We start from the raw sequence: 13,549 nt of genomic DNA on the forward strand, positions 1-13,549 counted from the left end.
TGACCAAGAGCGGCCTGACGGGTCTTCCCACCCACCTACACCCCTCCTCTTCAATGCCGCAACAGTACGGTCCGCCCCCCCCTCTGCCCTCTCTCCTCGTCTCTCTGGAAGCGCTTTCAGACTGTAGTAGTAGTAGTGTGGGTGTGCCACCTTCCACGCCCAGTCGACTTTCACCATAGAGGGCGAGAGGAGGACAAAAAAAAAGAGGAGAGACTGCTGCGCCAAGTGGCAGGGTAGCCGCGCCCCGCATGTGCATCCATTCCACGCGACTACTACGGCCTCGCACGCACACACATACGCGCACGCCATCTCCAACGCAACTTTTGGACATCAAAACAAGAAAACGATCCCGTGACGGCGCCGCCGCATAACGTGAGCATAACAGGAGTGAGAGACAATCATCGGCAAAGATGCGCGCCTCTACGGACGGGCCAGCGGCGCGGACGGCGGCCGATCTCGACAAGATGGATGACAAGCTGCGCCGCCTCGGCCTGGACGTGGATCGCCCCACCACCACGCCGCCGTTCTTCGCCCTCTCGGTGGCGCACGGCAGTGCGGACTACATTCACTCCATCCGCGCAGCCAAGGCGGAGAAGCAACAGGCACGCCTGGACAGGTTGGCGCGGCTGGCGGCCGCTGCAGAGAAGCAGCAATCATCGAGCTCTGTCGCCGTTGTTGTTGCTGCTGCTGCGTCGTCAAGGGCTGGCGCTGTCACGGACACCTCCCGCGCGGATCATACGGCTGTGGGGGACAAGGCGTTGCTCGCGAGCGACGTTGCCGATGCCGCCTTGCGAGCGAGTGAGAAGAGCAAGAGCGACCTCGCGCAGCAACTCCGAACGGAGCGGATGCTGAAGGTCGCCGTGGTCCACCAGCAGAGCCTCACGGAGGAGCGCGACCAGCTGGTTTCCATGCTACCGTCAAGCAACGCGGTGCCACACTCGCTGAAGGTCACGGCGCCAGAGTGGCGGGAGCGCAAGCGTCAGGAAGCGGTAGTGTGGTGTGCAGCGGTGGCGCGAGGGCTGGCTGAGTTGGCCATGGAGGTGTCCGACAACCGACACCTGCCTGCCACGGGGCTTTGCGGGCGACCCGTGTACCGGCTGCACCAAGACCTGCCCGTTACGCAGTGGCGGCAGTGGCTGGAGAAGCTGGTGTTTCCTATGTCGCTGTCAACCGCCGCAGCGGAGATCAAGCGACGCAGCGATGACGGAGCTGCCGGCACCGACAGCGAAGTCGCTGACTCCTCAGTCTTAAGGAGTGCAGATGCGCAGCAGTCGCTACTGCAGCAGACGCTCGACGCCAGCCTGCAGCTCGAAGCGGCGAAGTGCATCACATCGGCGACTGAGGCCGAGGCGCAGGAAGCCGTGCGAGCGCAAGCGGAGGCCGTGACGTGTGTCCTGGCTAAGCTGCATGCAGAAGTGGCGCGTCAGCGCAAGGCCGCCGAGGAGACTGTGCGGCTGGCCGCTGACGAGGCCAACCTCCCTGCTCCACAGGCCGCAGAGGGTGATGTAGGTGTCACTGGCACTCTTCACCGCGAGGAACTAGTGCCGGGGTGGGCGCAGCGGATGCCGCCGGCGGCGTGCCTCGTCTATGGAGACGACCTCAGCGGCGCCCGACTCCTGGCTGAAACGATCGAAGTGTGTGTGCAGCGCAAATCGCATCAGCAGCAGCCCCCTTCACAGTCGCCACATCGCCGGCTTGCCGCATCGCGCCAATACTCGCTCGGGGCTGGAGAGGGCGCTGAAACCAGCGCAGTTGATTTTTCGTCCATTACACTCTCGTCCACTGCGCCGACCTCCGCCGCCGCACCGGTAGAGGAGCTCTTCTCCCACTTTGTAGTGAGCGAAATCGGTGTCGAGAGCATCGACCCCTCGTTGGTAGAGGGGGGTGCGGTGGCTACGTACGTCACCCCGCGCACGCTGCTCGGAAACAGTGCGCTGGGTGCTAGCGGCGGCGATGCGAAGCGAAGCGGCTCTGCAGGGCGTTCACAGCGGGCGCAGCAGCACTCTTCGGGTGGCGGCGGCAACCCTGGTGGCGGTGGCGGCGCATCTCAGGGGGTCGCCACCACCGCCCGCCCCGGCACCAGCAGCAACACCGCCTCCCGCTTCAGTCAGCGGGTGAATGCGGTGTCCGCGGAATGCCGACGGGAGAGCGAGCAGCTGATCGAAGCTGTCGTAAGGGAAGTGGTACGAGTGCATCGCCACAACTTGGGCGTCTTGGCTGGTGATCGCATGCTGTCGTGGGTGCCGAAGCCAACGGCCCCCGCCCTCGCCCCTGCTGCCGGCTCGGTGGCCACAGCAGAGGAAATCAGCCAGCCCAACGCGGCGGCGTTGGGGTCTGTGCCGCTTCGCACGCTCTTCCTCGTCGGTTTCTCCGACTCCGCTTCCTTCGTTGAAGTGCTAGCGCGGCGGCTGAGGCAGGCGACGGCAGCGGCGGAGACGGAGCTGATGGAGATGGAGGGTCGTCGGCGTGCCGCCGAGCAGCAGGCAGCGGTCGCCGCTGCAGCGGCCGAGTCGAGCAAGCAGCGCACGTCGCCGCCAGTAAAGGGGGCGAAAGGTGCGTCACCTGGGCCGCCGCGCTCCAAGAGCAACCGACTTGCCAAGACTGTGGCCGGCGTGGAAGAGCAGGCCGTATCTGCCATGGTAGAGGAGCTTCAAGCCACGATGGCGATGCCGCCGCTCGGAGTGCTGGCAACCTTCCTCGTCTACGACCTTCCGACACGCCAGCGGCGGCTCGAGGTGGCATCGTTCGCGACAGACGCGGCGGCAGCGCAGCGGGCCAGCGGCGACGACTGCGAAGATGACCTCAACAACTTTTCGGGTGTCGGTGGCGGCGCGCCGCTGCGCGCCGCGGGACCAGAGTATACCCATCCCGTGTACAACCCATCCCCGGAGGAAATCCAGAGTTTCGGGCCTCCGTCGGCGGCCAAAGAGCTTACACCGGCGCGGCTCATCGGCGTCCATCCCGGCAGCCTCTCGGGTGGGTCCTCCTCGCCGTCTCTGCTGTTTCCCCCGTCGCCCCCCGGTGCCGCGTCCACAGTGACGACAGCGTCGACTCTCTGCGTGCAAACCTGGAGCGTCGAGCGGCTGCGCACCGAGCTCAAGCAGCAGCACGCACAGCAGCAGCGCCAGCGCAAGGAGTGGATGGCCGCAGTGGTGGCTCACGCACACCGCGAAGGTGTGGAGGCTGTCTCCGGGGGACTGCTCAACGCCGGGGCCTCGTTCCGCCACACTATTAAACGCCGCGAGAAGTCGACGGCGAGCGTGAGCGCTAACCTCGCCAGCGCCTCCCCAATTTCGGAGCGTGCCGGCTCCATCCCACGGCGCGCAAGCATGTCAATGGTATCTCGGGTCGTCGAGTCTTCGACAATGACGGCTGGCAATCTGCTGGAGGAGAAGGGGCTGCCGCGCGCACTCTTCTTTGTGCGTGTGCAGGACGTGAGCGACCCCACGACGCCGTTGGCCAGCTCCGCCGACCCTCAACTGGACCCTACAAACCTGGGCACGACGATCTGGCGTGCCGCCGCCACCTCGCAATTCCACGCAGTTGATCTGCAGCATGGGTGCGCTGAGGCGCGTGCGCGAACCGTGAATGAGCTAACAGCACAGCTGCGGCTGCTCTGCCGCCCTGCTGCGGGCCGTGTACTCACGAATGAGTCCCTGGCGCCGCGGCAGCTGGCAGAGCCCTTCCGTCTGGGTGATTACCGCCTGACGGAGGCGACCTGCGTCCGCCTGAAGAAGACGAGTAAGGCCTTTCTGGGCACTCTGCCCGTAGCGCCGGCGCCACAATCCTTCGAGAGGAGTGGCGCCTTCCCAGGCAAGGCCGTAGCTGCCGCCGCTAGGGACGCGCTTGCAGCAGAGGCGGAGGTGTGGGCGACCGTCCTGCAGCACGCGGAGCAGCTGTACCACCTCGTCGCGGAGGAGGTGTTTATGGACGGAGTTGCGCAGTCAGAGTGCCCTGTCGCACTGCCGGCTGCAGCGACCCTCAGTACCACGGCGTGGTTTACCGGCATCGATCAGAGCTACGCACGGGCAAAGGAGGCGATCGCGGCGTGCACGACGTACACTGTCGCCCATCTCGAGGACTGTCTCGCTCTTCTGCTGCGCTTCTCGGTGGACGTGTGTCTTGGCCAGCTCGCTGCGTCGGTGCGCCTGCTCTGCTGCAGCATCGCACGCCATCATCGGGTGGAGACGGATGTGTCGTTCGACGCTGTGGCCTCCGCTCTCGGGAGCGGCAGCGACAAAGTCGACGAGGAGGTTCTCAGAGTTGCACCGCGACTCTCCGCCGAGGCTGCACGAGCCCTGATCGACTCCCTGCGCTTCGTGAACGCAAGCGAGGCGAGCGCCATGCTGTCTGCCGAGCTAGCGGTGGCTTACTGGCCGCAGGTAGCAGCCGCCGCAGCGGAGGTGGCCGTGCAGTTTTTCAAACGTTGCTCTCTGCAAAATCTAGCCGGCGACGCCTTCTCCTCGGCCGCGAACACGCCACAGCCACCGCAGCAAATTCAGGTCGTCGCAAAGGAGAGTGAATGCGCGAGGGACAGCAACGCAGGTGCGGCGAACGACGCCGTGGTGCCCGAGCTGGAAGCCAAGATTTTGGCGGAGGAGCACGTTCCAGCAGCCGTGCAACTCCTCCTCGAACAGGCCATCAACGCGCCAGCGCCCCTCGCACGTGCTGCGCTTCTTCTGCAGGAGTCACAGCGGATGGTGTGTGCCGCGCGCGACGGCGCCGAAGCTTGGGTGGAGCTGCTGTACCGCGAGGTGCTTGGCATGCACGCAACGGCGCCGGCATCAACTGTGCCAACCGCACGACGGCCGTGCAGCCTTGACGAGCTCGCCGACGGCCCTCTGGCCGTGCTGCGCATCTACACTGACGAGGCGACGAATCTGCGGCGGCCCAGCCCATGGCGATGCGGCCAACTGGAGTTGCTTCTGAGCTCCGTCCGCCCGGCCAAACCGAATGCCATGGTGCCCATGGAGAAGTTCGAGTGCGGCCTCCTTGTTCATCAGCTGCAGCGCCTCTGGCGCTTCCTCCCCGACATATCTGCCGAGCTGGCGGCGAAGGCGAAGTATTCAATAAGGGACCATGAGGCGAAGACCCCGGCGCCAACGACGCGTCCGGTCCGGCCAGCCACGTTCTCCTCAGCAACTGCAGGGCCCCTTGCGCTGCCGGACCCGTCGCTCGACGCGTACCTGCTGACTAGCTGCCCCTGCCGCCCCTCCGCAGCGCTACGCTTTCCTTTTCTCACCACGGCAGACGTGGAACGGCTCTCTGCAGCGGCGGCGGCCGGGGTCACATCCACAGCGGCGGCGGGAAAGCCGCTAGTGATGGTTGACCTAGAGCTGTGGCTGGCGAACCTCGCGCTTCGCCGCTGCTGTTTTTGCGCAACGTGCGACGCACCGACGGCTGGTGCTGGTGGCGGCGAACCCGAGCTTGCGGTAATGCAAACTTCTCAGTGCATGCGTGCATGCGCCGCGAAACCGAGCACTGGCGCCGTGCGGCAAACCATAGCCACTCTGCCTGCTTGCGTGCTGGCGCAATACGCTACGTTCTGCACGACAGCGATGCCGCCTTTGCCGTCTCTCGTCACAACCCCGCCTCCCTCTCTGGGCGAGATGCCGGCGGAGTGGATGCTCGTGCAATGGTGGTGGCGCGAGTGGTGCGGCGAGGACGCGTGGAGTCAGTCTGAGGACGTGCAGCGGTGCTATGCGCTGTGGCGGATCTTACTGGGACATGTTCCGCCAAGCCGACCCTCGTCCCCCAACTATGCAGCGCCGACTCTATTAACGATGGCCCCTCTCTTGTCCTCCCTGCTGCGCCTCCTCGTGGGCATCGGTAGGCATGCCGGCGCCACAGAGGAGCGAGTGCGACGTGCCTTCCACTGCCTTGCGGCTCTGCGGCGAGTGCCTGCAGGAGCGCTGGACACCCGCACCGCCAAGGCCGAGGAGAACGCTGATGCCGATGCGGCGATGACCATCGAGGACGACATGACCCTCACAGTCGATGAATGTGCTGCTTTGGGACGCCTGCTAAGTCCGACAGCTCTCATCGTCGGCAGCAACGTCCCTGTAACGACAACGCCAGCGACGGCAGCGGAAGCGGCGGTGTCAGAAACATCTGATAGCGAAGCCCGCGGGCACGAGTTTATCACGGATGTGCAGCTTCTCCTGCAGGTGGAGGGCACCAAGGGCGTGACGCTACCACTGCTGCTCTCCTCACGATGGGCCAGTCTAATGATGAGGGAGCACTTCTAGAGTTCTGGCGACAGTGGCGGCAAGGCAGGAAGGGTCATGCTGGTTGCACTGAAAACGCTGCCAGCGCATGCGGCATGAGGCAGAAGATGGCGTCCACAGCCCGCAGAGGGGCCCTTGTTGTTGCGATCGGCTATGGGAAGTGCAGCACGAGAAGCAAGCGGTGTCGCCCACTCATCCACGCGCCCCCTCCTCCTCTTGCCCTCTCTCTCCGCTCTGTCGCCCACTGCGTGGCTGCTGGCAAAAGAAATGGCCCACCTTGCTAGAGAACAGGGCGGTAGTGACGGCGCCGGCCAGATCGCTGGCAAGATCCGCATACCTTCCTATGAAAGCGGCATCACGGAGAAAGAAAGGGAACTGGATGTACAGTAGCTCTTTGTCCCGGGCGGAATGTGTTAAGGGACCGCCCACTCCAAGAGAAGGAGGGAGGCGATGGACGGGGCCTTGGGTGACCCGCGCCTGTGCCTCCCCCGCCCCTCCCGCCCGCGTCGGCTTCGTTTTTGTTTTCACTTTTCTTTGGAGTTTCCGTATCGTTGGCTCTGCTGTTGTCGCGGTGTCCAACCTGCCCCATCATGTATAGGTTGCCGTTGTTTACTTTGAGGGGCTGGCGTGCACGCGCCGCCCCTCTCGAAATACCCACTCTTTTCGTCTGGCGTTGCTTGTCACGCATATCTTTCTGCCTCCTCCTCCTCCTCGGGTCTCCTCCCTCCGTGGAAGCCGATAAAACGAACGAAACAGGGGGGTTGGGGTGTTTCGTCGTCGCAATGCTGGCGGACGCATTCACAGACCGACGCACACGCGACATTCTTACACGCACAGCGAAGGGCGGTCCTCTGACGAGGGAGAAGAGAGGGTGGAGAGGGGCACATGTAAGATGAGCGCGACTGCACGTCCTCGCATAGCTTGTCTGTCGGTCTGCCTCTCCCTCCCTGCTCAGAACGCGAACAGATGGCGGTGTCAGTGGCGGTGGGTGCCGTAGCGCATCAAACATGGATCAGCTCGTAAAGAGCGTATGGGGAGCACGTGGACACGTCTGCTTCGGTCGCCTGTATTTCTCCACCGTTCTTCACTTTCTCGCCACCTACTTGCGCGATCGATACCGTCTTGTCTGCTCCCCTTAACGCGTTCGTTGCTCCGCCTCCTGCGGCTCTATCACCGCCATTTACTTCGCCTTCCTCTCTCCCCTTCCCTCCCCCTCCCTCTTGAAGCGACGCTACAATCAACGACCACTGTGCGTGCGTGTGTGTTATTGTCGTCGTCTCGTCTTTTCGCTTTACACGCGCGCGGTCTTCCGTGCCACTTTTGGCCGTTTACTTCTTTTCGTCTGTCTCTCCCGTTCGCGGCAACGGCTGCGGTTTGCGTGTTGCTCTCTCTCTCGCTTCCTCTTCCTCTGCCGCTGCTGCGGTTGCTGTTGTTCTTCTTCGTGCAAGTGGGCGAGTGCTAGTGGATCAACGCGCATGTGCATTGCCCATGGATCCCTCCCTCTCTCTCTCTTGCCTCCTCTGCATTTCCCTTCCCTGCCGCCTTTCGCCCACCTCACGCACATAGACACAGCCGTTGCGGCACTGACTCGCACGTGCACGCGCACGAGCACTCACACGCCTGCAAGATGGAGACCTACAAGGATGTCATTGTAAGCCATCCGCCGGCGATGTACTCGCAGTCAGGGTACACGACACACTTTGCTTTAGAAAACTACAAGGGAATCTTGCTCTGCCAGCGACCGTCAAACCTCGGCTCGGCGGCTGGGTTCGGCGGCGCCGGCGGTGCCGATGGCTACGATCGAGGAAACGCATCCTCTGCCCCGTTCGTTCCTTCGAAGCCCACTGGCAACCCACTTGGCTACGGACCGTCCAAGGAGAGTCGCGACGCCCGTGCTGAGCAGGAGGCGTTGCGCGTGGCGAACCAGCGGCAGCGCCAAACAAAGTCGTCGCAGGCGCTCTCGCGCCACCGTCGCTGGCTGCGCAGCTTTGCGCGGCAGGTGCAATCAATGAAGGAGTCTGACCGGCAGCTCGAGGTGGAGGCGGCGCAGCGAGCCGCCAGGGTGCGAGAGGCAGAGAAGCGCAGGCGTGCTGAGCAGCAGCAGGAGCTGGCCGCGATCGCCGTTAGCACAGATAACGCCAGCGCGCCGCCATACAACATGCACAAGTCGATGGAAGCACACGTGGCGACCACGCTCAAGGGCACGGCTGCCCCAGTGGCGCCCTCCTCCCGCAAGCCGAAGTGGGCCTTGACCGAGGAGGAGGCGATGGACGCCGAGCTCGACTTCGACCGCGACCTCCTCGACTTCGCTGAGAACCTCGACTACGAGAAGTTCATCTCTGACTTTGAAGTCGCGGAGGCGCTGGGCGTTATGCGGGATCGCGTGGAGGAGATTGCGAGGGCAAACAACTGGTCCGTCGACGACATCCGCCGCGCAACGACCGACGATGATGACGATCTCAACTCGGTTGTGTCGCCTTCAGAGGCGCATCTCATTCTCTGCAGCAAACAGCGGCAGCAGCAAGGTGGTGGTGCTGCCGCTGCGGAGGCTCGAGCCGCGCTCCCGGAGGCGCTGGCGGTGCACGCGCACGACTGGGACAGCAGCAGCAGTGGCCGTGGCCGGCTGCTAAAGAAGGCGATAAGTCGTGACGCTCTTGCCCTCGCGGAGCGGCTGTTTGCCGCCTCGCCATCGCTGCAGAAGGTTCACACGCGGCACAGCCTTGCGCGTGCGCTGCAGCGGTGCGCCTTGGAAGGCCACGTCGACGTGACGGAGTCCACGTTGCTGCGGCACGCGTCCAAGCCTAGCGCGGCGAAGGGCGGCGGCGGTGCTAACAGTGATGCGGCGTCGTCTTCCCCTGCAGCGGTGGACCCTCCGGCGATTCCGGAGCCCTTAGTCGTTAAGATAGGCGCGGATGCGATGCCTGCGCCTTGCAGCAGTGCCGACGGATTCACCGGAGGCTCTGCGGCCGGCATACAGCCGTCACGTATTCTGCGTGAGCTTCAGCAGTCGAAGGAGCGTACACAAGGACTGCCGTACCTCTACCGCTGTCCCGCCATCTAGACTACACATGTACGCAGGCACGAGCTCGTGAGTGGTCTGTGTTGGTTTACGCGATGACATCACGTCGAAATCTTTTTTCACCATGTAAATCTTCGCGCATGTACAATACTGGAAGAGAGCATGCTTGTGTGCTTGTGTGTGTGAGAGAGAGAGAGGGTATGCGTATGTAGTCAAGCGGTGTGTGCTCGCTGTCATCGTCGTCGTCGTTTCCTCCTCTTCTTTCTCGATGGCTCTGTGGACACTCGCTTGGGCACTGCCCTTCCCCAACACACACACACACACACAAACTTTTTTAGAGCTGCCGCAGTAATCAACCACTGCAGCCGCAACAGCAGCGCGTGGCACCGCCTCGGACCTACACGCGGGTGCACATGCGCAAGCAGCGCTTTCCTTCGTTACTGTGTGTGCGCGTTCCAGTGCGTTCTTGTTCCACCGCGTGTGGCGTTACTTTGCCGCCGTTTGCCATGGCGCTCTCCACTTGTGCCATGAAAGTCGTTGCTGCAGCAGTGACGGTGTACCCGACCGGACTTCGATAACTCCCGGGTAATCAGTTACGCCTGTGCCTCTTCTCTGAACACACAACACACACACACACACACACACACACACATGTGCATGCGTGCACGCGAATACGCGCGCTCAGGGCAGGCACGCCTTGCCCACCTGATAGTCATCCTTTCTCTAGTTGCGCTTGTGTGTGTGTGTGTGTGATCACGGTCAAACTGCGTAGAACGCTGCCCTGGGACACACGAACTTATCGACTCACTCCTCATGGTTCATCACTACGATTGCTACGAATGCGTTGCCGCACGTCTGCCCCCCCCCACCACCACCACCAACTCTCTTACTTACTCACCTCCATGCCTATCACTTCACTGCTCCTCCGCTCTCTCTATCCGCCGCTTCATCGACCGTCGTGTGCGCGGGCTGGGGCGGTGGTGAGGCTAGCATCACGGCCACCACTGGCATTGGCAAGCAAACTTACAAAATACATCTGTATCTTAAGTTGCTCTCGCCGCCGTCTCTCTTCTCCCTCCCGCATCTCTCCAAAGAGCACGTGCTCAGTGGATCTAACTCACGCGTACTGGAGCACCGAGAGGCAGACAGACAGACACACACAGAAACGCGAATCTACTCGAAGAGAACCCGATCCTTACACATACGCGTACAGCCGCTGACCCTCTTACTCACGCATATACACTCACGTGTACAGAAACGCCCGCGCATCTATACGCACGCACAGATAGAGAGAGGTGCTCATAGAACCTACTGCACCTGAGAAGGAGCTAGCCGCTACAGCTGTGCCTTTCTCGCTCACGCCCCCGCCCCGCATCGCTCGCCACTGCCTCATTTCGCTCATAGTCCTCTCTTCTCTCTTCTCTCTTTTCTCTTTTCTCTCGCGCGCGCTTGAATGTCTTTTCCTTCTCTTGCGCATCGTCGCCCTCCTGTCCTACTACCCTGTGAGCGGGCTGTCTTGCAAGCACCTAGCAGCAACGAAGCGAGCCACACGCACCTCCAGAGATAGAGAGAGACACCCGTACACACGTACACACACGGGCAGAGCGAAGAGAGTGAGAGACGTGGTCTTTGTGCTCATTTTATTTCCTTCAAAAAGATCGACCATAGAAACCTGCTCCGTAGGGCCCCCCCTCCACCCTCTCCTCACCGTATTCGTACCCGCGTACGCCCCCTCCCCGCTTCCCCAAAAGAAAAACGCAGACAAACACATACACGCAGGATGCTTGCTTCGACCCCTGGCAGCAACTTCGGGGGCGCCGTTGCATCCTCGAACAACAGTGGTGGCCAGCAGCCGCAGCGTCGCATGCACCCAATTCGCCCGCTCACCATCAAGCAGATGTTGGAGGCTCAGAGCGTTGGCGGTGGTGTTCTGGTCGTGGACGGCCGCGAGGTGACGCAGGCGACCGTCGTAGGCCGTGTGTTGGGCTACGAGAACGCCAACATGGCTTCTGGTGGTGGCGCCATCACTGCCAAGCACTTTGGGTACCGAATCACCGACAACACGGGCATGCTCGTCGTGCGCCAGTGGATCGATGCGGACAGGATGCAGGAGCCCCTTCCCCTTAACACGCACGTCCGCGCGTCTGGCACAGTGAATGTGTGGCAGCAGAACCCCATCGTCACCGGCACTGTGGTGAGCATGGCGGACAGCAACGAAATGAACTACCACATGTTGGACGCCATTCTGACGCACTTCCGCCTGACACAGGGCAACAAGCGTGCCCCGAGCAGTGGTGTCTCGATACAGAACACGGCCTCGGCCGTTGGCATGCACAATATGCTGCCTGGAGGCGACATCAAGGTGCTGCTGACAGACCTCCTTGTCTCTTTCATCAAGCAGCACGGCAGCAGCGGAGCTGGCATGTCGATGGATGAACTAACGACGTCGGCGCAGCGCTACGGCTTCACCCATGGCGATGTGCGCACTGCGATGCGGACGTTGGCAGCGGAGGGGAAAGTGTACCAGACCCACGACAACCGCTTCAACATCTGAGCAAATACACGCATCGCCGAATATCACCACCACCACCAGTACGATTCATGCACGCTCTCCTCATCTGCTGCCGTTATTCCTCCCTCCTCCCTCCACTCGTCAGACCCCTGGTGACGGGAAGGGGGCACACACACCTCTCGGTGCATGGCATCTCAGGGCCTCCCGTACACACCCACCCTGCCAATGCCGGAACCGCTTGTGGCGGTGCCAGGCTCAAGTACCTAGCTTGTGCGGAGGGGTCACAGCGATGTACCGCCGCTGGTATGCCGGCGGTCAGGCGCTGGATGGCGCGGCATCGCGGGCGACCCGCGACGGTGCACACGCTTGCGCATCCGCATGATGGGCACAGCGCCAACCGAGCTCGAGCGTATCCCACCCGGCCCTCACTGCCTGCTGATGGGGAGCCTGCGTGCCACGCCGAGGAGGATGCACCAGGTGGCGACCGGCATGAGGGGAGCCGGCTGCGAGGCGGCCCGCGGAGCGGTGGCGCGTAGCGTGTGAGGCAGAGGCCGTGCTCTCAGCTGACTGGGACGGCGCACGGCTGCAACGCGTGTGCGAACGGCATGCTTCGCACCAGGCGACGGGGCCCGCGGCAGACTGGCGGGTGGTGGTGGTGGTGTGGAGTGGTGTTTGACTCCTGTTGCGTCAGGCAAAAAAGGGGCACAAGTTGGAGAGAGGACTGACGCGTAGCGTCAGTCCTCTCAGCCCCGACCTTCCTCTCCTTTGCGTGTGTCTCACCCCCCCCCTCCCCAGCGGACCTCGTCGGGCCTTGCCCGGTGTGGTGTGCGGGCCTGTATGCTTTTCCGCATGTGTTTGCTCTTTGTAGCCCGTGCGGTGCGCTTCAGCGCTTCCACCTCCCCCCCCCCGTTTTTCCGCTTCTCTTGTGTGCTTGCGGACGTTTTCCGTTGGGGCCGTCTATTTTGTTTTGTGCGGCGCTCGTAAAGTCCTGAGATGCACGGACTAGGAAATGAGAGGAGGGGGAGTGTGTGGATAGCGCCATCACCCAACCTATCTCGCCGCCTCTTGTTTATTTTTATGGGGCGGTCGCTTGTAGTTCTCTCTCCCTCCTCTCCCTCTTTTTGGGCGCTGATGATGATGGTGATCGTGATGATGTTTTATTTCGTATACAGCGTTCTCGTTTCTTCCTGTGGCCGTTGCGTGGAATACTCCGTTGAGGTACGCCGTGGTCTATGAGCTGGCTTGAGCGAGGAATCGGAAGCAACCCATCGCGAGGAGTGCGCGCCGGCATGATATGTTTTTTTCGGTCTCTCACTACCAAGACACTGCCGCTAATGGTGCCTTGCGCGGGGCAGAAGCAACGACAATCAACCAGCGCCACCCCCTTCCTCCCCTCGCCTCCTTCCCCTCTCTCGGCCCCTAACTTGCCTACATGCGCATAGACGCCAAATCTTCTGGTGACTGTAAAGGAGGAGGAGGGAGGGGAAGTGTGGTGGCAAGCGGGGAAGCAGAAAGCGGTTCAACTTCGCACTCCTCAGCCTTGAATAACACTGTCTTCTCCGACAGCTGCGCACCCGCCCATGCACACAGTAGCAGAAGCCTGCGTTGACGTCGTATGACCTTCTCTCTTCGACTTTTCATTCCACCGTCTCGCTCCCTTGTACCTCCTCCTCCTTCCTCCCGTGTACGTGACCCCACTCGCAAACTCACTCAAGCACAGCCGCCCTGTCGTCCTCCCTGCCCTTCGACAGACCCACTCGTCAGGCCACAACCCCCATATAAAGCCGCAGT

The 13,549-nt window shown here is 62.4% G+C and overlaps 3 protein-coding genes across 3 annotated transcripts; all 3 read left to right on the forward strand.

The window, feature by feature from the left end:
- Nucleotides 1–410: 410 nt before the first annotated feature.
- On the forward strand, nucleotides 411–6,248 carry LINJ_15_0290 (conserved hypothetical protein; the record flags this gene model as incomplete). Its single annotated transcript, XM_001464330.1, has 1 exon — nucleotides 411–6,248. The coding sequence occupies one exon, from the start codon at nucleotides 411–413 to the stop codon at nucleotides 6,246–6,248; it is 5,838 nt and encodes a 1,945-aa protein (XP_001464367.1).
- Nucleotides 6,249–7,854: 1,606 nt separating this feature from the next.
- Nucleotides 7,855–9,288, forward strand: LINJ_15_0300 (conserved hypothetical protein; the record flags this gene model as incomplete). Its single annotated transcript, XM_001464331.1, has 1 exon — nucleotides 7,855–9,288. One exon carries the CDS (start codon nucleotides 7,855–7,857, stop codon nucleotides 9,286–9,288), a length of 1,434 nt encoding a protein of 477 aa, XP_001464368.1.
- Nucleotides 9,289–11,026: 1,738 nt separating this feature from the next.
- LINJ_15_0310 (putative replication Factor A 28 kDa subunit) lies at nucleotides 11,027–11,800 on the forward strand (the record flags this gene model as incomplete). The annotated part of the gene is made up of 1 exon (XM_001464332.1): nucleotides 11,027–11,800. The coding sequence occupies one exon, from the start codon at nucleotides 11,027–11,029 to the stop codon at nucleotides 11,798–11,800; it is 774 nt and encodes a 257-aa protein (XP_001464369.1).
- Between the last annotated feature and the right edge of the window lie 1,749 nt (nucleotides 11,801–13,549).

The sequence above is a fragment of the Leishmania infantum genome, chromosome 15 (genome assembly GCF_000002875.2).
Source record: "Leishmania infantum JPCM5 genome chromosome 15".
NCBI classification, from domain to species: Eukaryota; Euglenozoa; class Kinetoplastea; order Trypanosomatida; family Trypanosomatidae; genus Leishmania; species Leishmania infantum.